This window comes from Pelophylax lessonae (assembly GCF_965119305.1).
Source record: "Pelophylax lessonae genome assembly, chromosome: 12".
In the NCBI taxonomy this organism is placed as follows: Eukaryota; Metazoa; Chordata; class Amphibia; order Anura; family Ranidae; genus Pelophylax; species Pelophylax lessonae.
Genome location: NC_138779.1, coordinates 61627400 through 61653432, shown reverse-complemented (window position 1 = coordinate 61653432; position 26033 = coordinate 61627400). Strand labels below are relative to the sequence as shown.

Sequence of the window (26033 nt, the reverse complement as noted above, 5' to 3'; positions counted from 1 at the left end):
CGTAATTTGCGTTAGCTGATCTGTCAAATTAGCAAACTTGTCAGAACAGGGGCACCATCTCTATAAATCGAATTTCTACAAATGCACAGGAAAGCCAACTGCTTATACTGTGTATCATTCTACCAGAGGAAGAAGAAACAGGGAGAAGGCACTATATCTAGAAGTTCTACAACTTAGTATGCATTGTGTATTTCTAAACTTTCCCATACGCTGGAAGTCTTTTTTTTTTTTTTTTTTAAATCATGCTGGCAGTAGGATATCAGCTTTGACTCTAGGCAACTGATAAGAACATTATCAACAGTCTGAGGAAGTTGGAATCTAAATACCGGACATGAACCATGAATCATTATTGGACCCATGAAGATCGACAATTAGTTGTGTGGAAAATTGGCCACACTACATGCAAATTTGCAACTTACAGAGTGCAATTTACCATATGAATCTGGCACTGAAGTATGGGTTCCGGTAGAATACAGGCTGCTGATGCCCAGCTGGCAGATGTTAACCTCAATCAAGTTATATGGCTCTTGGCTTGTCTGTATCCTGCACACTCTATTATTTTTATGAACATCATTATGCTCAATCTACAACATGGTTATATCAGCTTTGTGAACTTGTAATATAGTGTGTGACATTTCAACCAAGTCGAATCAAGATGGCCCTTACCTGAATGAGCCAGCAAGTGCATTCGAAGCCTCAAACTGTCCAAGAACCTCTTCCCACACAGCTCACAGCCGTATGTCTTCATGCCACTGTGAAGCTTCCTGCAGGATACAAAAAACACACACCAAATGTCACTAAAGGCACACCAATGATGTACATTCTGGTAATTTAAATTAACTGAAGTTTCTTGAGCGAGGTTATCCATGTCATATACAAGTGAGATCAACACATGATTCAAGCACAAAAATAAAAAATTACAGTCTTCCTTACTAGGGAATTCATTTTTTTTTTTTTTTTTTATAAAACAGACAACCAAAAGTTTATCTAAAAAGGGAAATCTGTGCACTATTCCCCATTTGTCCCAGAAAAAAAAAAAGCCAGTGCCTAATATCACGCAGTTAACCTATACTCAATAGTGCATATTAAATGTTAAATGATTATTGTATAAACCAGACGTGATCTTCGAACTTGGCCGATATAAAACTCTTAATTCTTATTTTTTTTTATTTAATTAAAGCGACAAACCACATTAAAACAATACAAAAACATTTCACATTTCCCAATACACAAAAATGCCCACCCATCCAAAACACACAATACATTTCCAATGTAGACCACACAACCGTCCACCAATGCATCATACCACACAACACCCAAAACAAGACAAAAAAAATAAAAAAAAGATAAAGCAAATCAAGTTACACATCCAGTGAGTCTGCCCAGCCCAACATCCCAGAAATCCTCACAAACCAAAACCGCCACACTAGATTACACTCTGTAGTACAAGACGTATGTCGCAGGAGGGGATGCAACCGCAGAGCCCAAAACTCTTCTCTATATAAAAATAAATATGCAAGTAAAAGCATGAGGAATTGACCCCATTAGTAGGAAAATCTACTGAAAAGGAGTTCCTGCGATTCTTGGAGGTACTTGTTCTGGCATCCTAGCTTTAAAAAAGAAAAAAAAAAAACACCTTCAGCAACATTTACAATTCTAGAGCCATCTACGGCTTTCCTAAATACGCAAGCCTCAAGGATACTAGCCATCCAGACTGTATAAAACCAATACAAAAAGACCTCATAGTTGACATTACATGGGGTTTACATACATTGGAGTGCCAATTAGACCCCCCATCATAGTTGACGTCATCCATGGGTAGTAGGCAGACAGATGAGATCAGGATTTGGTGTGATGCACAAATGTGGAATACCTCTACTGTAGCATTGCACCGATACCCGTATTGATACTAAGCATTAGCACAAGTACTTGTACGCATGCAAATGCTCCGATACTAAAAACAGATACTTTTTGCAATTTCATTGTGACTTGCATTGGCTTCTGTTAAATGAAGCCGCAATGAAATCAGAAGTCCAAATCACACTAATCTGCAGCTTTGAAATCACGCCACTTCAGCACAATTTCAAAGTCACAGATCAGTTTGATTTGGACCTCCGATTTAATTGTGGCTTGCGATTTAATTTAACAGAGGTCAATGCAAGTCGCAATGAAATCTCAAATAGGGTGCAACTTGTCATGGCATTAAAAAAAAAAAAAAAAGTTCAACCAAAAGGGCAAAATAGGTATCAGCGAGTACTTAAGAAAAAGAATCAGTACTCGTACTCTCGCCTTAAAGAGTACTAACAACAACCTACAGAGAAATCCACAACTCTCCCCCCAGCTACATCACTAATTTGGTCTCAAAATATCAACCAAACTACTCTCTCTGGTCCTCCCATGCTCACCTCCAGGACTTCTCCTGAGCTTTTCCCTTCCTTTAGAACTCTCTACCCCAATCTGTTTGACTATCTCCTAATTTATCCATCTTTAGACCATCCCTGAAAACCCTTCTCTTTAAAGAAGCCTATCCTGCTTCTAATACACTATGCTTTTACTTTCTCCATCAGCTCACCCGCTACAGTTATTACTTTTTGTATCACTTCACACTCCCTCTTAGATTGTAAGCGCCAAGAAGCAGGGCCTTCTGATTGTACCAAATTGTATTGTAACTGTAATGCTTGCCTTCACTTTATAAAGAGCTACACAACCTGCTGGCGCTATATAAATCCTGTATCCTATTAATAAAATAAACATAATAATCTGAAGTCTACTGTACCATTTGATACTATGGATCACCAGTGATGAGCTTTGACTAATTTGACTTTAAAAAGGAGAAGTGCATCCAAAGCTCACTTGGCTGTACTTCTCGTGTGGATCAGAGGAGTGCAGATCATTCTTAAGCACGCTGTCGGCTGAAGTCACAGAGCCAGTCCAGGCTCGGGGAAGATTGCGACAATAGAGTCGGGATCCGCCCACATGTCTGGACCAGCACCTAGCTCAGCAAGCCGCCGAGAGCCTAAACTGGCTGTTCTGGCCCCCTCCACAGCCCAGCACTCCACTGACAGTCACTGGCTCTCTGCTCAGGGAGCTGTGAGAACTGATGGATCTGCAGTGTTTGATCACTCGGTTCTCCGTCTTAGAGGCTGCCGGGGGACAGATTCAGCATCGTACCGACCTAGGTAAGCAAAATTCTTAAATGAGAAGATAAAATTAAAAAAAAAAAAAACTCCTACTTTTAAGTTCTAATGAATCAGTTTGCAATACTTTGACCCTGTAAGCCTGAGGTATAAAAGAATAGTGTAAAAAATTGCTATCCAAAGCAACTAGACTGCTCTTGGAAAATTACATTCGGTTGGCTAAGGGCAGCATGTCCACTTTTGCTCTAGTTTTCTTTAAGCAGTCCTTGTGCGCACAACTTTGAGAGGCCTAGAGTTTTAGTATCACACACTTACATACCTTTATCTACTAACACCTTACCCACATCCTCCTGCAATAACTGGAACTACATAAAGTTGCTCTTGACCAAAGTGAAATAGATAAAAACAAAATGTCATAAGTAGTCAAAAATCCCCTCAGAACAAGCCAGGGTACTAAACAGGCAATACATTGATATTACTTTGCCAAGCAGACAGAACAAATCTTCGGATAGCTGTAGTGTATATGACAAACATTGTGTACTCTGCTTCATGAGAAAGTGCTGGCAGGGAATGCTATGAATTCCTGTTTCCTTGCCAGCCATCTCTAAAACTTCAGAAGTTTCAAAGTAAGGAGGACTAAAACCCTTGTGCCTTACTGTGCGCCAACTCGATCTTCTTGCTACAACATAGTTTTAAGTAAAAACATAAGTAAGCGGGTGAACAGAGTGCTAAATTGGAACTCTGCTTCGCATTACTTGCTAATAGAGCTGCACGAATAATCGTCGAAAAATCTCGATTCAACCCCCCTCGCTATCTTAATCCGGCATTTCCATGATTCATGCTAAAGAAGTGCAGAGCCGTTTTCTACTCAAGAGTGGTCAAAAAAAAAAAAAAAAAAAAAAAGGCAGCCAGCAAAGTTTATTACAACATTGCTGAGCGCGGAGATAAAAATATACATTATATTTGGTTCTTTTAGATCAGGCATGTCCAACCTGAACAGGCAATGCGGCCCACTGCCTCCTGACAATTTTTTATATTTTTTTGCTGGGGAGGAAGGATGTCGGGTCGGGGGCACGGCCACAGCGGCTTCCAACTAACTGTAGGCAGAGGCTGCCTCAGAGGGCATCATCCTCTAGTTGTGTTAAATTAGTGCGGGGGGGGGGTGTCAGAGTTTTATTATTTATATACCTTAACTATAGTATAGATTTTATATGCGGCCCGAGAAAATTTCTCTACACTCAATGTGGCCCAGAGAAGCCAAAAGGTTGGACACCCATGTTTTATATCAAAAGGGATGAACTTCGGTCTGCAAATGAGGGCAGTTTAACTACTTAGGCCCCTTTCACGCGATCGGACCGATCAGGTCCGCCTATCCATTTTTCAGGTGGATCTGATCAGGCCACCGATTCTCCTCTATGGGCAGGCGGAACACTCGCTTGGCATCCGATCGGAAAAGATACGCTGAAAACAGACAGATGGTGATTCGTTCACCATCCGTCCAGTGGGTCGGATAGGATGAAAACGGACAGGCTGACTGACAGGTTCGTCTCTGCACAGTGAGCGGAGACTGTCCTGCCATCCACCAGCTCAGCGGGGATCAATGGAACGATCCCCGCCGAGCTAGCGGAGTCCGTCCAAATGGATCAGTCCCATGTGAAAGGGGCCTAAAAGGCTAAGCCTTTATCTGACACTTGTTGCTTACAAGTTAAAATACATCTTTATTCCTAGAAAACTACTTATAACCCCCAAACATTTAATATATATATATATATATATATATATATATATATATATATATATATATATATATATATATATATATATTTTTTTTTTTTTTTTTTTTTTTTTTTTAGCAGAGACCTTAAAGGAATAAAATGGCGGTGGTTGCAATATTTTAGGTCACATTGCATTTGCGAATCGGTGTCAAAAGAACCTTTTTTTTGGAAAAAATACACTTCAATATATAAAAAAAAAAAAAAAGAAGAAGAAGAAGAAAACACTAAACAGTAAAGTTAGCCTGCTTTTTTTGTATATTGTAAAAGAGGTTACACCGAGAATCATGATAGAATGGTGATCTTTATTCTAAGCAAAAAAATTATTTTCATTTTATCCAAAATCATGCAGCTCTACTTGCTAATAAAAATCTCAGTGTACAAGACTACTACTAAAGCAACAACCACTCTTTTAAATAAAAATAAAAAAATTGTTTTACGGTCTTAGTAACACAAAATGTCTTGCACATATGGTAAGCCACTGCCAATTAACAGCAGAGGATGGGCAGTCCATTGGTGAACTGAAGGAGCACACCTGCCACTCTGACAACACTTGAGGGAATTGTGGGGCAATGGCTTAGCACTGTCGGCCTAAAATAAAGGATGTAGCACCAAGTAAGAAAATTTGCAGCATGTTTATAAAATTTGATTTGCTTAGTAAAACTGTATATGGTGAGACAGAACTAAAAACATATTTTGGGTTTATACACGTTGAGGGTTTAAACATTCATTCATACGTCACTTCTTTTCCAATTAAAGAAAAAAAAAAAAAAAAAAAAAATTGTACTAGTGGTTAAGAAAAGTTGAGAAGATTTTCACAATTGCCTATGCATGGCCTTGTATTGCCAACATTATGCTATGAATATTCAGCATCCCATAGATAGTTTAGGATTACCGTCACCTAAGGCTCTATTACCTGCTTTATATTTAACAGCCAACAGGCATTCCAAATCTCCTCCTAAAATAGATAAATAGAACAGACACAACACTTTCCACCAAAAGGACAAAGAACTTTATCTGTACAATAAAGGGAAACAAATAACAGGATAGTGGGATCAACTTGTCTCAATTAACTGATAAAACTCACAGATTACACTGACAGATTTGACTGATCTATCTGGAATTACAGCAGAGCCATGAATAATAATCATGGATTAGGATCTAAAACACCCCACTGGGGAAGAATCTGAAAGCACTAATGATTTAGGAAATAGCTATAATTTGGAGTGTGTGACTGCAATAAGTCTCTGAACAGCAGCGCTATTTGTCCTAACTATGCAGTATTTAAATAGAATTTCTTCCAACTGTAATTTCATCTAAAATAAAAATATGCACACAGAGATTATTTGTATTTAATTTATATTGACCCATGCACTTTGCTTGCAATTTGCAGTGAGCAGTCAAAACTCTTCAAACTGGAAAAATCTAGCATCTGAGCAATGACAACATATTTCATTGTATATTAAAGGTGATAAAAAAAAGGCATTTTTTCTCTAAAATAAAAAAATGCTGTTATACTTACCTGCTATATGCAACTATATTAGAGAGTGGTTTGCTTACCTCCTTTTTGGCAGGCCCCTACCAGCACAGCAATGTCCACTCCTTCAGAGCGCCCTTACAGCAAGCTGTGTGCTAAGGAGACACACAGGGGCACATTGCTCAGACAGGCTGTGTCCATAGATACCAACAAGCCATGCTACCGCTCCCACCTCACAGGAGTTTTGACTTACAGCGGGAGAAGTCTATGGCTTCCCACTGCCCTCAGTGCCTCCTGTGAGAAGGGGAAGAGGAGAGCAATGGTGCCGCTGTGACAGTGCTGAAGCCGAGAGAGGCATATGGGGCGGATTCCACCAGTGGATCTGCCTGCTCAGCAGGGGATCTCTCCACTGATCCCTGCTGAGCAGGCAGATGACACGTCTGTGTCCGCTCTGCTGATGCAAAGCAGACACGGACAGAGCCTGCTCTCTATGGGGCGGTCAGATGGAAACAGATTGCCTGTTCTTTTCCATCTGACTGTTAACCAAATCGAATTGCCAGATGGATGGATGGGGATACCCATCTGTGTTTTTAGCAGACCTGATTGGATGTCAGCGAGTGTCCGTGGACACATATCCGCCGACATCTGCTGCTCCATAGAGAGCAATGGAGGTCCTGATCAAGTCCCCCTGAAAAACAGATAGGCGGACCCAATCAAAATGTCTGTGTGAAAGGGGCCTTGGGGTTTAAGGTTGGGGGAGGGGGGGGGTGTAGAACAGTTAGTGGGGTGTTTTTTTTTTACCATACTGCAGGGAATGCATAAAAAAGGTAAAAAAAAAAGTTTACAGCCACTTTATTAGGGTAGTGCCTATATAAAAGGTTAATTTTCTAAATGTACTTAATAAGGCAGTATATGTTTCAGAATACACAATCATCGATTTTATTTCCTGCCCCATTAGGAGCTTGCGATCTAAGTCTTCCTACCACAGTTCTACACAAAAGCTCAAAATCATTCCAGTGTGAACAAAATTATATAAACCTGTCAATATGTTGTAATAAAAATAGTGTTAGGAAACAGAATACCACAAAGAGAACACGAAGACTACAAATACTGTATAGCCAATGGTAGAATTGCATTTCAAACTCAGATATTACTTAAAAATGTCTGCCATCCAACATTTAGGAGGACAGTGGTTTGCATGGATAAGAGGAGTTTTCACTTTGGAAAACCTAAAAAGGAATCTACACACTTTTTTTTGGGGGGGGGGGGGGGGGGGGCTTTTATGTCAGTTATACACAAGTGTTTTGCAAGGGTTTTTAGCAAATCTGGTCTCCGATTCTAAACCTGTTATTTTCTCTCGATACATGACAAACCATTGCATTAACATCCTTAGAAGGCTAATTGTGATAATCTGTCTGCTGTAATCACACAATCGTCTTATGAGAAGAGAAAAATCGGAAGTTCTGGAAAAAAAAAAAAAAAAAAAAACTACCACCTTTGGCAGATGTTTTATCAACATTTGAAAGGCTGACTGTAGCAACCAGTGCTTGGGATGGTCACAAAGCATAGAGCAAATCACACAAAAAGAACAAATTGAGATTTTTGGGTGCGTGTGAGAGCTTGGCAGATGGAACCCGGAGTCCCTATTCAGGTGCAGAAGGCTGGACTCTGGATTTACTTTTTTGGGGGTTTATCTCATCAAATTGCTTTTGAGGTACCTCAATGAAACTATGCTTTTGGTGGCCTGTACTCTGGCTTTATCGCTATCGGTTAAAGACACATCAAAATTTTGTTAAAGCCTATTAAATGGCTTTGTTTAAAGCCAAGCAAAGCACTTTTTGCATCTAAAATGCTTTTTGTTCTTCATTTCTTCTCCACATTGCTGGCTCTATCTTTTTTTTCCTACTATTACTTGATTTCAACATCTGAAAACAGACTCATTCTCTAAATTCACCATTATACAAGATAAGGGAAAAACATTTTGTCTATTTAATTTTTAAAGTGATGTCCTATTGAGAAAGAAAAAGTAAACAAAGCAAAGTCCAAGCTCTTTTATTACGAGTTGAGCAAACATCTTCTAGACAAGGTTAGTAAATGGATAATTCCACAGAAACAAATACTATGAGAAAACCTTATTTAACCTTCTGATGAGTCTTTAACCATTTAATTACCAAATCATGTTTGCATTGAGAATTAAAAGTAAACCCTGTAGAAGAGGTTAAAAAAGGTCATCTAATATTTTTATTAACCAAAAAACCTTATATGTGCCACTTTTTGATTTTCACGTTGTTACTTTTCCTGACTTTATAGCCTGTGGGTATATGATTGTGTATATGGGATTGTAGGTTTTGTTTTTTTATTGGTTGAACTAGATGGACTTTTGTCTTTTTTCAACATGACTATGTAACTATATAGCCAAGCGCCACCTGCCCTGTCCAATGAGAATAAACTGTAAGGGCAGTTTTACCAGATAGGTCATTGACAACTGGCAGAGCCTAGTCATGCAGTCAGGAAAGTCCATCCTCAGAAAATCTGTGAAAATAAATTAGGAGGGGCCAATAGCATCTTGTAGGGTTTCCTTTTAGGTAACATTTACATTGAAAGATTTAAATTAGTAGTATTGGATCATTTTATTATGTAAAACAGCTCCACAATTACTCCTTAAAATGGTCAGCCCCAACTGGCATAGTTTTTCAGGAGACAAGTTTCAATGCAGTTAGCCTTTGCCTTTTTTTTCTTAAACAAAATTATTGAATTTATGTTTCAGTATCATTAGGCAGTTTGGAACTTGCAACATCACTACCTACATGCTTGTTTCAGGTCAGTGAATTATAAGCAGTTAAGAAGAGAAGGAACACTCAAACATGTACCATCAATATCAAGTCAAAGGAGACCGCTTCCATTTTTCTGCTTTTATCAGTTCTCTTAAAAATGAACCAAGTTGGCAGAGTTATGGTGTAGTCTTGTTTGCCTGTTCTGCTAGACACTAGACATACCCCACTCCGGGGCTAATGTTGAGCCCCAAAGCCCTTGTAGTATTACCTATAAAATAACTTCTTTTACAAATTTTTTTTTAAATACCACTGGAAAAAAAAATGTCTAATAATTTTATTATAATATATATATATATATATATATATATATATATATATATATATACATACACATACACACACATATATACATATATATATATATACATATATATATATATATATATATATATATATATATATATATATATATATATATATATATACATATACATATATATACATATATATACACATACATATACACACACACACACACACATTATACATATACACGCACACACCCTTTCAAATTCAGCAAAAAAGTGCCTGGAGTATGCAACGCTGAACCTGCCTCTGTCTTACCTCGATGGATATCTCAATACATTGTAGAGGGGGTTCAGGACACATTCCCTTGCTGCCAAGATTAGTCGGATTGCACATTTGAACATGACAGATGCAGAGGCAGATACGGCAGCTGCAGACATGAGGTCGGGAGGTAACGTACCAATCAATACCTAGTTACAGGCTTCAGTTTGTAAGCGAGCGAAGATGAAACATGGCAGGCATGGATGCTCTATGTGAGATTATTACAGACTAACAGATACTTGCTCAGGTAAACTTCACATGAATATTCCTTCAATGTGACCTTATTGTTACAGGATGACAGCTGCAAATACCATACTCCAGAATCAGCAATCAACTCTGCCAATTTACGCATTGACCCCAATACTGTGCAGAATTTCATAGGCATATATCACTACAAAACAAGACTTGCTAAAAAAAAAGGAAACTTTGGGAGGTACTAGTGCCATTATCACATGCTAAACAAGTCTTTTGTCTGTCCATCTGAAGCAAATTATTGACCAATAACTGAATGGTTGATTTGGTTCAGTGAATACAGATAAAGACCACCTACTCTACTGTCTATAAAATTTGATGGACAATGATTGATAGAATGGTCACTCTTTTTGGTACAGTAAACAAGTATAAAGCACCGAAAAAAAAAAAAAAAAAAATGTACTTGCACCAAGGACAGGTAAACACAAAGCTCAATATTTCAAAAATACAGTTCCACCTTTGTACTTGTTCCAACTTTGCATTCCATATTTACAGACCGCTTCTTAAATCGGGAAGGTGATGGCAGTTTTTCCTAATAGTTCAAAGATGTTGGCGGATGGCCAGATGTCATCCCGATCTTCTATTTTATTTGCATAATGATATTTGTATGCAGAACACAGAAGATCCTTTGGTTTACAAAAATGGGATTTTATGGTATGAATAACTCTTGAAGCTTCTAGGACCTCCCCCCGCAAAAAAAAAAAAAAAGAAATGAAAAAAAGTTTAAGGGGGTCAACAAACCTAATTCCAGTAATTTTAAATCGCTATTGATCAAAATTTCAAAGCCAGGACCTGTACACTTGGGCATTGCAGGACTAACAATTCACTTGTGATTACTCTGACCTCTGAAATAACGAAGTTGATCTGATCATTTAAAAAAGGTTCTAGACCTGACTTGACAATTCTTCACCTGCCATTCTCCCAGTCTGCCTGTATTCCATATTGCATCCTGTTGCAGTTTAACCTCCTGTTGATCACCTCTGCTTGCAATGTTTAGTGGAGGAAAATTCAAAGAGCTTCGCCTGGAAGCATCAAGGATCCTAACTGACCCCACCTTGCCAAAGATTTAGGGCAGTCAGACTGTTGGCACAGAAGGCTTACTTTTGATCTTACATTTAATTAACAGTTCTTTTCATTGGCAAGATTTGTCTTTTTAAACATATCACAGTCAACTTGTTTAAGCAGTTTTCACTTTTCAAATCGCCAAATCAATGAATAAAAAAGTAACTAGGAGGAGCAGACAAGTACAACTACTAGCAGTATGAAGGCTCCTACACACTTGCCAGGTGTACAATTTACCTTGTTTTAAACATTTTCCAAGCCAGCCTCCTTTTAACAGCCATTAAAAAGAATCAGCACAGGAAGGTCAAAGCCTTCCAGATGCTGCACTGATCTTTAGGACGAGCTACAGTACATGCATTGCTTCGAACACATCCCCTGCACCATTCTGCTAAATAACCCTTACTCTCTAAACTCTAAGTTTTATATTACCACTTTGTAAAATTGAGGAGCACATGAGGGTGCCCCCTTCTGGCTCACATTGTGCTCCTAGGAAGTAAGTATCTATTAAAAGCTACATTATAGCTGGGACAAGGAACAAAAAAATAACCAATACTACACAGGAACCAGAATAAATATTTTCTGACACCTATGTGGCGTTAACAGTTATGCTAATTCTAAACAACAAATATTATCAAAGATATAATTACATGCACAAAAGGAAAGGGTGCACATATGTTTCATTTGCATAATGCTCAGCTTTCTCCTCGGTTTCAGATTATTGCAAAATATCATTCACTTGGATTCAGAGATAGTCTTAAAAGGCAGCTACAACAATTATTCATCACACAATTTGCTCTCATGGTTTTCAATTCCAACAATACTACTACCCAAACTATACACCTGTGCACTAAGTGTAAGGTTCACTTGTAAAAAAGCAAATTCTAACATCTGCAATTTTAGAGCAAATAATAACTAGTTCATGTCATAACTATCTTGCTCACTATACAAGTTTATGAGAATGCAAAAGCAACCTGAAGCAGGTTAACTGCAGGTGAAGGAGTTGTGAAGCATCAAGTTTTGCATAGTTCCATGATAAGATCAACGAATCTATACATAAGCCATACCTGACCAATCTCCATTAGGCCAGAAATCACTGTAGTAGGCACAGCTACTACAGTGATGCCACAAATTTCCAGCCCCTTTGCCAGCTGCTTAGTGAACTTGTTTGGAAGAAGCATCATTCAGAGAACTATTTACATTCTCTCAAATGCAAAGAATTCTCCGATTACACAAAATGGAGGTTGTGAAGTCACCACCTCATCCACTCAAACAAAACTTTTAATTAAGTAAATCTTCTCTTCCAAGTCTTCCCTGAATGGCACCTGTGCCGATCGCGTGACCTTCAGCTTCCACTAACCAGCAGGGCAGCTGCCAGAACAGGACTCAGAAGCCAGCGGCAAATCGCTGCAGTAATGATGCTTACCTATTTGCAGCCCCAAAACAGTTGGCATTAGTCCTTAAATTGCCATTCTTAAAAGCACCAGCTGCCTCTGCCCTGCAAAGTTGTTACGCTTCATCAATGGTTCCCAACCTTACTCCTAAAGTACCCCTGACCAAGTCAAGTTTTTAGACTTTGTAACCTTACACAGGTGCTTTAAATGAAGGTCAATGTCTTTGTATTTATGACCAATATTCTATCAAAGGGAAATTTCCAAAACATGGTCTGTTGGGGAGTACTTTAAGGCTGGGGTTGGGAATCACTGTGCCAGGTCTTACACCCATGGACAGGTCAATCTTGGAACCCTAAACATCTGGGCAGACTAATGGGGCCGTATGCTATATATAGTAGGGATCAACCGAGTATCAGAAAAGCCGCTTATCGGAGGCCCGATATTCACATTTGCCGATATATCGGTTATGGTCCCGGATTGGCCGATATTACCGATATTCCAAATATTGCTCATGTAAGGGTAAAATGCCATCACATAGCATAATTCCATTTAGAAATATTATTGACTATGCCACTCACATATGTACAAAAGTTATAAGCAATTCCACATTAGCAGATCTGCATCTCTCACCCATTTGCTGTAAAAAAGATACCACTCTGCTCGGCATCCACTCAATACCGCTCCGTCCCTCACCCACCCACCCACCCGATACCGCTCCATCTCTCACCCACTTGCTGTGACACCTGGGTGATACCACTCCATCCGGCTTATGATCTTGGAGGTCACGTGCTCAGTGTGGAATCCGAGATCGTATGCCGGACGGAGCGTATCACCTGGGTGTCACTTATGTCAAGTGGGTGAGAGATGGAGCGGTATCGGGTGGGTAAGGGATGGAGCGGTATTGAGTGGATGCCGAACAGAGCGGTATCACCCGGGTATCACTTACGGCAAGTGGGTGAGAGATGCAGATCTGCTAATGTGGAATTGCTTATATCTTTTGTACATTACGTGAGTGGCATATTCAATAACATTCCTAAACAGAATTATGCTATGTGACATTTTACCCTTACATGAGCATCACCACCTAATGGTTGGAGGAGAAGACTAGTCTTTGACCCGGACATAGCATGTACAAATTATTAGGTCTATCCCTAATATATAGAAACTGGCAGCATCTCTTTAATGTTTACTCTATTATCTATAAATTTTTGACTAATGCCTGGTACACACGATGAGAATAATCGGACGAATGAGCATCCGTTTTTAATGAGAGCCTGTTTTTTGCATAAAAGTGGTTACCTAAAGCTATGAAAAAAATACAGAATAAAAAATTTGGAAGTGATGTAACTTATTGTATTGAATTTCTGGATGACAACTGTACGAGAAATTTTCGTGCTTGTTCCATAGGATATCAGATGAACTGTCTTGATGGACTCTCGAAAGCTGTGTACCAACGAGCAGATTATCGTACGATTGCTTTGAAAGCAGCAATTTTTGTACGATTTTCCGATTGTGTGTGTACGAGCCTCAACACACCACAAATTTACCTCCAACCAACTCAGCGGATCCACACTTAGTGGATTTCTGATGTAAGTGTTTTGTTCAAGGTAATGATGAAATGTCACCCCAGACATGAAGCTCAGATTTTAACATTTAGTTCTAACACTTATGACCTCAGCCAATCCAGTCACGGTGGACAGCAGGGAAGCGAGTAGATGAATCTCTGCGCTGTCCACTAAGGACTTTTGTTCGCATTGAAATGAAACCTAATGTGGACAAAAAAAAAGGGGTCTACAGACTCAAGCATAGCTTACACTCTGCAGACAACTTTCCTGCAAATAAAGAAAAAGTGATGGTAAAGCGTCGCTTAGAGCTCACAACTACATTTAGTTCCAATATACATTTTTCACCAGAGGGGCACTTGGAATAAGATTTTCCTTTTCATGCCCATGCGTACATGACCAGAGTACTCTTGCTACAGCAAGCAGCTGAAAAAACATGGAGGTGAAAATCCAATTTAATTTAATGCTTAAGCGTGCCACCTGATAAAAAGGTTGGCACTTTGTCTTATGGTAGACAGACTAATACATAAAACACAAATTTTTATATATTTTAACAGTGCGCAATGTCAAAGCAACTAGTAGATACTGACAAAGTATATGTAAACCCCACAGTTTGCTGTAAGAAAAGAGCTTGGTTCCACCCCTTATCAGACAACGACATCACTTATTTCGAAGTGCCAAAAGCAAGGTGGTGGGGCCAAAAATGACTTTTACAGAAGAGTCAATATTTGCATGCTTACATTTGTGACAATACAAATCGTTCTGACACAAAAGGTAATCTAGACTAAATCCACTGCTTTTAAATTTTGTAGTCTGGTAAACGAAAAAAAATTCTCCATGTTTGTGGCAGGTTTACTTTTAATAAACCAAAAAAAAAAAAAAAATGTAAAATGATTAAACACTTTGCTTGCAAAGGAACGTATGGATCCAATTCATCTAAAGTCATAGTGTAAGTGGATTTTTTTCCCTCCAACACATTGCCAGCACAATGCTTAGGAAGTCTGACAGAAACCTATTTAAGGTCATTTATTGCCTTAATAAGCACCTTTGTCCAACAGGCAGTTTTTGACAACAGTGATAAATTCCAAATTTATGTCAAACATAGCATATGTTTAACAGCTCATTTCTAAGCAGAAGCAGCAGGCTCCCCTATAAATCACAGCTCAGTTTGAAATGAAAGCAGATTATAGGGCTGGGGCTATTGAGAGAAATATAAATCAGGAGAGTTTAACTCTTAATGCAGCACAAATTAACTGGATAGGTGGGGAAAGTCAGCTGGCAGACGCAGTGCTAAATAGAAACCTTGCAAGGAACCCAACAGCTACCACTTGATTACTACGAAGAATAAAAAAAAAAAAAAAAAAAAAAAAAAAAAGTGTGGCCTTTTTTAGTAGATCAAAAACTTCAGTTCCTGCATTTAGTACCCTAAATATCCAGCCCAAATCTGCATGCTTGTATTTTTAATAGCCTGGCCGTTCTACCCAAAACCCAAACTGCAGAAAAAGTGTTTGCTCCTTGAACTAGTTTTATAAATAAACCCATTTGTTTACCCTTAGCAAAGAAAGCACAATGCAACACCCATAGGATCCATATAGGATCAATAGCGTTCTAGCATGAATTCAGGAAACGTAAAATCTAATGTTTGGATTCCAGTTGGTTTCTACATATTCTGCTTTGCTTCTAGCATTGTAAAAAGGTCACACCAATGACCCCTTTCGGAATGTAAGAACTTTTTGGGCATTGCTTTTACATTTTCATATTTTATATATTCGGCCTAGTTTACAAATGCTTCAGCTTGTAAACACTAGTCTGAAGATTTAAAACCATGGTATTCTAATCTTCAGCAATAAAATGAGTAGTTTTCAATGCAGGGCATTTGGTGTCAAAATAAGTAAAATAAAACAGTGCCCCTAACCTATCCTAATTATCCAAAACCCTAAACCCAACTCTGGAAACAAAACCCTCAACCTCAGCTCTTACCCTAACACTTAACCATAAAACATAAAATTACTTTCATAATGTCAAAATAATTCATAAACAAAAACCTTGAAACCGATACTTCACAAAAAAAAAAAAAAATCCAGTCAGTCTTTAGAAAAAAGTATTCTTTTGCATGCACAACCACCAAGTATGGCAAGTTTTGGGTAGGGAGGACAAAAGGAAAGTCTTCCTTTCCCTAGACAACAGACACCCATCTTTGCTCCAGTCCCACAATGTAGGTGGGCCCTAGACTCTTTCTAGAGGCAGACTAGTGTTCAATTATTACCTTTTAAGGGCAAGTTTAAAGTAACAGAAAGGACCCTTTATGAAGATGTGACTAGATCTAGTATTTACATAAAGCAGTTTTAAACCCAAAAGCAAATATATTGCAGCTATTCTTAGCGATGGTGGCTTTAGATTTCGGCTTTCTTCCATTTTCACCTGGTGATCCAGCCTGCATGTCAGCTGTATTTCACAATCCTAGGCTCTCCAGCAGAATGTATCACTTAAAATGGATGAAACCAACCACTTAAAACTGGCAGGGGTAATTAAAATGAGCGGCTATTTCAAAACCTGTATCCCAAAAGGGATTATAAAGTGTGAGCTGGAGTTTGGCTTCATTTGGTTAGTGGTTTTAAATGTACCAATACATTGAACACTACCCTCCCTTCAGACTCAATGCTGATGTCTGCTGTGCATCCTGTGGCCCTTCATTCAGAGTGGAGAAAAAGCCCCAGAGGATATGCAAGAGGGAAGAGTTCCCAGGCTTACCTGAGAGGTGCTGGTGCCAAAGGCTGCGTCCACTGCCTGAGCAGTAGCTGCAGAGTGGAATGTAGGAGCTCCGCTCCTTCCACCCTACACGCCGGGGTGGACCGGCAAATGCGCTTTCCTTCTCCCCTGCTCGGCCAGCCACGATGCCGGCAAGGACGCCATCATTCCGGGATATATGATGTAAAGGTGGACAGAGACCATCCCTCTTGCTCCCCTGACATGACCAGCGGTCTTGGCCCTTCCCTGTCCAGAGGAAACACCAATACTGAAGGGGGAGAACTAGAGGAGCGCCTTTTATCTGGTGGGGTTAACGCATTTCCTTCCTTGGTAGGAGGAGCCCTAGGTCTCATCGGCTGTCCTGGAAGACGACTTAAGATGCAATGTAGGAAAGTGCTTTCATTAGGTCAACATAGCTAAATCTCTTAATTTGGATTTTTTCAATGGTTTTCTGCTGGATACCAATCATGAGAAACCTTTGGATAGAAATAAGTCAATCAAGGGGTCAAAATAGGCCAAAACCTGACATTGGCTGAGATCATGCAAAATAAGTATCTAAAATATTGAAAGCAACCTTCACAAGTCTAGAGCAGGAAACCCTATACACTCATGCATTCATATATTTTCCAGAGTATGAGAATACATTTTTCCCCTGCTCGAGTCACTGTGATGTCAGTTGTGGCTGCAGGATTTTCACTGAACTGTCTCTCCCTCATGCAATTCTGGAAGGTTAGCAGCGTTATGAGAGGCCAGACTATAAAAAGGCTCGGAGTGTAAGTATTTCCTTTCCTATAAAATATTCATTACCCCGTGTGTGAGCCAAGTAACTGAGACCTCAAACATTTCTAACTTTGTACTGCAGCAATAACAGGCTTTTATTGAATCCTTCTCCTTTTATTTATACCCAACTATAAATATAAGGTTATATGGACACTCGTGAACGCTTACACACACACACACGGATAATATATAAAACCTTTCTGTCCTCCTTTAAAGCAGATGAATAAAAAGACCTGCTTTTATTTCCTCACAAATAACATAATTGCTTACTTGGCCATCTCATTTTAACAAGGTGTGCAACAAACCTACTTTTTCCCCGAATTAACCGCTTCTGGACTGCCCTTTAGCAGATTTACTGCTACAAGGCGGCCCTCCTGTACAGGATCTCATATATACTATATTGTCTGAAGTATCGAAAGGCCTGCCTTTACACACACATGAACTTTAATGGCATCCCAGTCTTCGTCCGTAGGGTTCAATATCGAGTTGGCTCACCCTTTGCAGCTATACCAGCTTCAACTCTTATGAGAAGGCTGTCAACAAGGTTTAGGAGTGTATGGGAATATTTGACCATTCTTCCAGAAGCGCATTTGTGAGGTTAGGCACTGATGTGGACGAAAAGGCCTGCCTCGCAGTCTCTGCTCTAATTCATCCCAAAGGTGTTCTATCGGGTTGAGGTCAGGACTGTGCAGGCCAGTCAAGTTCCTCCACCCCAAACTCGCTCATCTAGGTCTTTATGGACCTCCTGGAAGAAAACTGCATGACCATCAAATACTTTTGAACTCTTCACACCAGTCAGTTGAGTTTTAAAGTCCTACGTGTTGCAATCTTGGTGTGGCGGGAGAAAAAAAAAAAAAAATGTATTTCCCCATTGAAATGAATGAAAAACTCCTCAACAGTTGCCTTTTTGGTGTTTTTTTTTGTCTCGTCCTTGTTTTACTGGTTCAAAAACATGTTTTTTACATTGGAGCCGTGTGAAATCAGCCATAAGCTGACCACACGTTCTAAAAATTGGATTTTACAATCTCCTTTAGAGCTACCAATCATTCTGTAACCTAAGTGCCCCTCTGATTAGATAGGTTAGGTAGGTCCTCATTCAATAATTTTGGGTGCATGGTCAGTTTGTAATATGTTGGTGACCCTTGCAGTGATTTTTACATTTCCCATTGCTTTGGTAACCAAGCCACGCAGCTGATAAGCTGCCAAAGCATTGCATACATCATCTACAAGAACAAAAATCTTCTCTAGCTGTTTGCAGTGTGTAATCAAGGTGTATTTTCACGCACCCAAGGATGCTGCCACAAATCAATAGACAAAATCAATTCATCTTGGAGCAAAGTTTTATCAGGATCTACACACACAGTCCACAGTATTTACTGCACAATAAGGTCACCTCAGCAGAGGGACAACCCTGCAAACGCCCCAAAAACATATGAAAATGTAAAGCACGTTACCGGCAAAACAAGAAAGTGAACAATAGCAGAGGGGAGACAGGCAGATATACAAGCTGGAGGAGAAAGCAATTACAGGGTAAGTAGCTGGCAGCTGGATTCCCAACGCTTGCCAAGTTGGTTTAAACATGATATAATGTACCTGTCAGATGCCACCTAACACTGTAGTCAACTACAGAGATCTTTTTAAACAGATTACACATTTGGGGACAGATCCATATAACATACAAACATGGCTTAAACATTAGGAAAAAAAAAAAAAAAAAAACATTTGTAAAAAATAGATACAAATAGATACAAAGCCAATTGCCATCAATGAATGTTTAAAAACACATTATTAATTTAAAGGAGTTGTAAAGTCAGAAGGTTTTTTTCATCTTAATCCATTAAGATAAAAAGCCTTCTGTGTGCAGCTGCCCCCCTACTTACCTGAGGCCATTTCTATCCAGCGATGTCCACGACTCCCTCGGATGTCCGGGTCTCTCCCTCCTGATTGGCTGAGACACATTTGCTAACTGGCCTTGACAGCAGCAGGAGCCAATCAGGGGAGAGAGAGGGGGCAGGGCTAAATGGCCGATGTCGCCCCAGAGTAGTACAGGAACTATTTTCTAAGTCTGAGCGACTTGAGTCGCTCCTATTAGAACGGGTCCCGTAGCACAGAATGGACCGCGACTTGTCAGGCTGACCAGTCGCCTGACAAGTAGCGGTACTGTGAACCGGGACTAACAGGTTATTAAAAAAAAAAAAAAAACACACACAAGACTTTACAAATCACTTTAATATGAACTGGTAATCCACTTACCCTTTACCCTTTAAGGGATACTTAAAATCTAGATGCAATATCAAATTGCTGTGTGCCCCTAGCTTTCAGAAATCAAGCTTGTATAAGCACTTAAACATCTACCCCCACAATCTGGCAGCACACAGAGGTATCCAATAGTGGTACAAGTTTCTCTAGGACATCCACATTAGGCACATATTTTAGTTTTTAAACAAACCAAAATGAAAGCTAATTCATGTTACATATACAGTAGAAACATTTTTACAGCGCACATGATCTCTGCTGAGCATGTCTCTGCTCCAGTCATGCTGAGAACAATGTAGTGCAATAAACCGCATTCTTTGGAAAGATTACTTTAAAAAAGGTACCCAAAGGCCAGCAGATTAGAGAGGCGCTCTAGACAAATAAATACACAATAAAAAATACAAAATTGGCTTAACATAGCTAGTAATAGCTAGTCACATTCAACTGGACTTGTTCTGTAAAGTCAAAGAGGTTCTGTATTTAGCCAAGCCAATCCGAGGTGACACTAACACCTTGAACCAATCACCATGAAAAGGCTCGGGTACTTTCCCACCACTTAAGTCTAGTACACACCGGCCGAATGTTGGGCGGCATCTGCGGATTCAATAGAAACCAGCAGATATTCAGCCCATGCAAGCTGTTTAGCTGGCTTCTGTCAAAGGGGCATGACCGAAAAAGATCTGCCAATTGGCTCCTGATGAGCGCTCTCAGCCGAAGGTGCAGTGTTCTGGTAGGGAGCTGGACCCCTGTTAGAACGCAATAAAACAGCAGGGGGGGGGGAAATCGCTGTACTAACATCAGATAGTACAGCGGCTCCTCCTGAGCTGAGCGTTTTTTTTGGTTCAGCTCTGCTGGGTTAAAAAAAAAAAAAAAAAAACTACTAGTGTTTACTAGGCTTTAAAAGGAGAAGTATAGCCAAAGCTATTTTGGCTATACTTCTCCTGTAGGTCACAGGAGTGCAGTTCATTCTGACCTCCTGTGACCAGTTTTCAGCCCACAGCGGGCCGAAGTCTGCTGTCTTCTGGAAGTCACTCAAAAGATCCCAGAACCCTGACTCGCTACCTAACTCAGCCTCACGGCAATCTGCCAAGCCAAAGTCTTTTGGTAGGCAGGACAGTTTACATTTTAGAATTGAACTGTAATAGGCGGTTTGCTTTAGGGCAACTTGCAACCAAAATTTGCCCTGAAGAATCAGATAGCATTAAGGCCACACTCTATGAATGAATAAACCTCACTATCCCAGACAGTTCGTATAGGACTGAAATTAGATAGTGGAGAGGGTTAGGTTTGTCCCATTCACACATCCACAGATCACAGGAAGTTTGACCGGTTCTTGATTTTTACATTCTCAGCTGCAATTTTTTTTTTTTTTTAAATAGAACATTTTTTTGTAGTTACAAAAAAGGCCCCTGTCACATTAATGAGTTTAAAAATATGCATATGCCCATTAAGGGATATTTGTTTTTGTGGATAGATCTCAGGCCAAGTTGGTGGGCAGAAAGAACATCAGATCTTTCAAAGTTGCTGTACATTTTTAATTTGCACTGGTACAGTTATATTGCAGCACAAGACCCTTTGTACACGGCTTTTCAAAACCTTTTGAATGTGTAAAACACAAATTGCTCTACTGTAGCTAAATGGCAGCTCCTTGGTGGCATGGTCACTCCTGCCAGTAAATGCAATGTCTACCCTATACACAAGACAACTGCAGATAAAGAGCTCAATGCAAAAAGGCACAATCACAGGACAAGAGTGCCAAAGAAAAAGTGGCAGTTAATTTTGAAATTTACAGCAATGCTGCTGAAAATATAGTCTTCTCTTGTGTAAAGCTTTGTGAATTGAGCCCACTGTCTCTAAAGAGATTGCTATCAACTTAGCCCTAAAGGAAAATTTAAAATTTTGCATTTGAAACAGTTCTTTATTCATTTTATTTTATGAAACCACAGAACTAGTTACAGGCCTGCCTACAATAGCGAACATACCAAAGACTCAGTCAACGCAAGCATGAGCTTTGCAATGTAAGATTTGTTTGAGAAGCGGAGATAAGAATCTTAAACAGATCAGCAATTAAAAGAAATATCATTTATAACAGAAGTCAAATAGATAGCGGTATGACAAAACAACACAGGCAATAAATGCAGTCATAAGCATTGCTTGTTCAGTGCTACAAGTAGTAGTAGTTCAGCAAGCTCAACGGCTCACATTAAGTGGAATGGTACTAGCTGCACACAGCAGGGAATTCAATTATTAGCATACTGTAATCATTTGTATTCTTTTCTGCCTGGACGGGGAGGATCTGCAAACCTCTGATACATTTCCATCCTTCATGAACACTCATCTCTAATGCCCAGCGGCCATTCTTCTACCTATAATTAATCCTTTAGTGTGTGGGGTGGTTAGAATTGTGATTCTGTCAACCGGTAATCTTTAGATACAAGAGAAAACAAAAATACTGCTGCTCTCCTCCTCCTCCAGCCTGGGCAACAGTCAAAAACGAGATCACTCCATGCTGAATGAGCTTGGAGATTAATGGTGACCACCTACCAAAGAGCCTACATCATCTACGTTAAAGCAAATCTATGAATCTTCTTTAAGCGTAAAATGGTATTATTTCTTTAAAGCACTGATCATTTTTCTAGAGAGCCTTACAGAGAACATTAATCCATTTATGTCAGTCCCTGTCCCCTAAAGAAGCTTACAGTCTGATGCCCTATGTTTATATACACATACTAGTGATCGACCGATATCGTTTTTTTTAATGCTGATATTTTGGTCATCGGCCGATATTTTTGGACATGTAAAAAAATGTCCCCCCCCCCCCCCCCAAGGTACTCCTTGTGGAGAGATCTGGGGGTCTAAAAGACCCTCAACCCCTCCTTGGAACTAAAAAGCATTCAAAACGCCAAGTTTGGCTGTTTTGAATGCTGTCAGTTTTTTTAATGTGGCACTGAGTACCCAGAAGTGACGTCATGACATCACTTATGGGTTTTTCACATGGAGACCCGATCAGAGCCGAATGCGGCTTTGGTCGGGTCTTCGGCGGACGCGCAGGTAGGATGCCCTGGTCTCCCGGTGGGACGGGAAGCCCGGGCAAGCCGTGGAAGGCGGCGGGAGGGGGGGGGGGGGACATCCCCTACAGCTCCTTGTAATGACAGCCGAGGGCTTCTCAGCCGCATCGGTTGTCATTACAAGACAGCCGACAGTCGGCTATGGACACCGGTACCGGGGTGATGCCTCTAGCTGCAGGCATCACTCCGGTACAGCACTTCCCCGAAATATCGGCAATATGGGTAACCTCAGGGGCCGACTCCAATATATCGGGGAAAGTGCATATCTGCCCCAGATATATCGGTGGTGCCGATAATCGGACGATCCCCAACACATACTAGCGCAGAATGAAGCAGGAGGACCTCCTATTGCTTGGAGTGCGTGAGCATTGAAAGTTCTTGGACAGAATGAACATGAACAGCATCTTTGGTGGGAAACCAATCTAAAAACTACTTACCCTGGAGCTCAGCTTTAACCACTTCAATACCAGGCACTTTCACCTCCTTCCTGCTCAGGCCAATTTTCAGCGCTGTCACACTTTGAAGGATAAATTGTGACACTGTACCCAAATTAAATTTTTACAATTTTTTGTAGACCCAAGCTTTATTTTGATGGTATTTGATTACGACTGGGGTATTTATTTTTTGCTAAAAAAACAAGGGGAAAAAAAAAAAAAAAAAGGACCACAATTTTGGGGAAATAAATTCTTAGTTTGCTATAAACTTTTGCAAATTTGTTATTTTTTTTCTTTACTGACGGGCACCGATGAGGCTGCACTGAAAATTTAAGTGACAGGAAGAGAGCCCTGATGAAGTCAGATGCAGGTTGACGAAACGTGTTAGGACTTCTGGGACATGGGACTTCTGGGACATGTCACTACCGCCATCTTGGAACGCAAAGCGGCATTTCCACACCGATTTTAATGCTGGAATTTTTTTACAATACCAAGTGGGATTTTACCTTTATTTCAATACATTTTAAAAGTACTACACGAGAGGTTCCTCTTTTGCTTTTCTTCTTATGCAATCCCCACACAGAGCTTAAAAGACACAGGAGTGCCGATATTGCTGGTCTAGCTAGAGACATTCAAATCTATGACTTGATGCAAAGAAAAAAAGGTTTTGAACCCACTGTTCATCAACTAGATACCAAACACTGTTCTTGACTTCCTGTAATAGGGGTCAAGAAGTTCTAGTGAGTGAGCTGTGTGCACGCATGCTGGTGGAGAGGAAACAGTCACTTTGAGGTTGAATCATCAGGGTTTATTTGGATTCACTTTGAACTTTTTTCTTAATCGGTCATTATTGGACAATAATTTATTATTGTTGATGCTAGAGGGTGATAGATTTGGCACATTCACCATTTGTGGTTTGAGCACTCATGTACATAACACCACAGTTTATAAAGGATTACATTTTTTCTGTGAAATTGAACGTGTGGTTATCTTATTCTTTGCACTATTCTTAGGCCATCCTAACCTTATAACGAGCAGCTCTTAAATCAAAAATGTAATTTAAAAAACACATTTAGCACAATATTTTTTCACAAGTTTTGGCAATTTTTGTGCAGGCGTAGGACTGCTCATTCCATATTACTCATACTGATAATCAAATGCAAGGAAAAACATTTTAAAAAAAACCTCAGCGCATTTGGGTGAAAGAAATCCACACATTGACGAAGCTCTGGGAAAATTAGTGACTCCATAGACTCTTACTCTATAGCAGTGATGGCGAACCTTGGCACTCCAAATGATTTGGAACTACATTTCCCAAGATGCGCATGAACTCTGAAGTGTAGATGAGCATTATGGGAAACGTAGTTCCAAAACATCTGGGGTGCCAAGGTTTGCCATCACTGCTCTATAGTAACTGCACAGAGTTCATAAAGCCACTCGGAGCAAGTCAAGACACCTGTAACAGACTGGGTGAAAAGTTGGAAAAAAAAAAAAAAAAAATTAGATTGTGTTGATCATTGGCCAGATTTCTTGCTCTATTTTTATTTTTTCAGGAGAAAAGAAGTGAGACCTGGCTGGTTACAATGGGCAACAAAGTTTTTATAAAGAGCCCCCATTAGGTGCCAAAACGAAGCTTGCAACAGTGTCTGTAGTTAGAGGCCTTGTTTTTTTTCTCCTCGAGTTTCCTGGAATGGCAGTGTAATAAGCCCACTTGCGAGTTTCCTGGAATGGCAGTGTAATAAGCCCACTTGCGATAGCCTGATACAGCAATAAATCAGCCCTCGTTTCACACCCTGCCAAGCTGAAAAGTTCCACTAAAAAGCAAGGAGATGCACTGCAGACCCCCATGTGTAGGTATCTCGAAAGGAGATATCAGTTTTACCACTGCACATCAAAGTATTTAAGGGGGGCTCCACATCCTTAAAACACAGCTCCATAGATGAGTGCCTAAAATAAACCTCAGAACAAAAAGTATGGGTACTACCACCCCATCCTGTTTTTAAAGGAATAGGAACAGCACTATCATCTACTTCAGGATCTCCAAACTACGGCCCTCCAGCTGTTGCAGAACATCATGTCTCATGAGGCATTGTAAAACTCTGACATTCACAGACATGACTAGGCATGATGGGAATTGTAGTTCCTGAACATCTGGAGGGTCACCGTTTGGAGACCCCTGATCTACTTAATGGCTTTACTACCTAAGGAATCAGCTTAATTGGGAACTTTTCCAATTCAGTGAGCCCGAGACTAGTGATGGGATGGAAAGGAAGGGAAAAATCATTGAAGAGGCAAGAGGAGAGGATTTTTTTCCCCCCTCAGAATAGGTGACAGGAACCCCCCCCCCCCCACATCCCTTGTTCCCCCCTACCCACCTCAGATCACTGTCCCTTTTACCACCCCCTAGCCACACCCCAGTACTGCCCCTTTGAGAGATGACAGAATTGCGTACCATTTTGTGGCGCCAATTTTTATGGAATAGATTGACAAGAAAGGCAGTAATACAGATACCCTGCTAACAGCAATAATTGATCACCAGCAACAATAGCCCCCCCCCCCCCCCCCCCACAGCCATGGACACCCCTAACCCAGCAACAATGGACCCCTTGCAACAAAATACCAAGCAAGCTACAATAGATCTCCCATCAGCCAGCATCAACCTCTACCTCAACAGTAAAAATGGATTTTTGTAA

At 40.1% G+C, this 26033-nt stretch overlaps 1 protein-coding gene across 5 annotated transcripts in view; it reads right to left on the bottom strand.

The window, feature by feature from the left end:
- ZBTB16 (zinc finger and BTB domain containing 16) overlaps positions 1 to 26033 on the bottom strand; it is a 197763-nt gene that overhangs the window by 82337 nt on the left and 89393 nt on the right. For all 5 annotated transcript variants that reach the window (XM_082273373.1, XM_082273375.1, XM_082273376.1 and 2 more), the window contains exon 3: positions 667 to 764. In XM_082273373.1, the coding sequence (XP_082129499.1) occupies positions 667 to 764 (98 nt within the window). The remainder of the gene's footprint in view (positions 1 to 666; positions 765 to 26033) is intronic.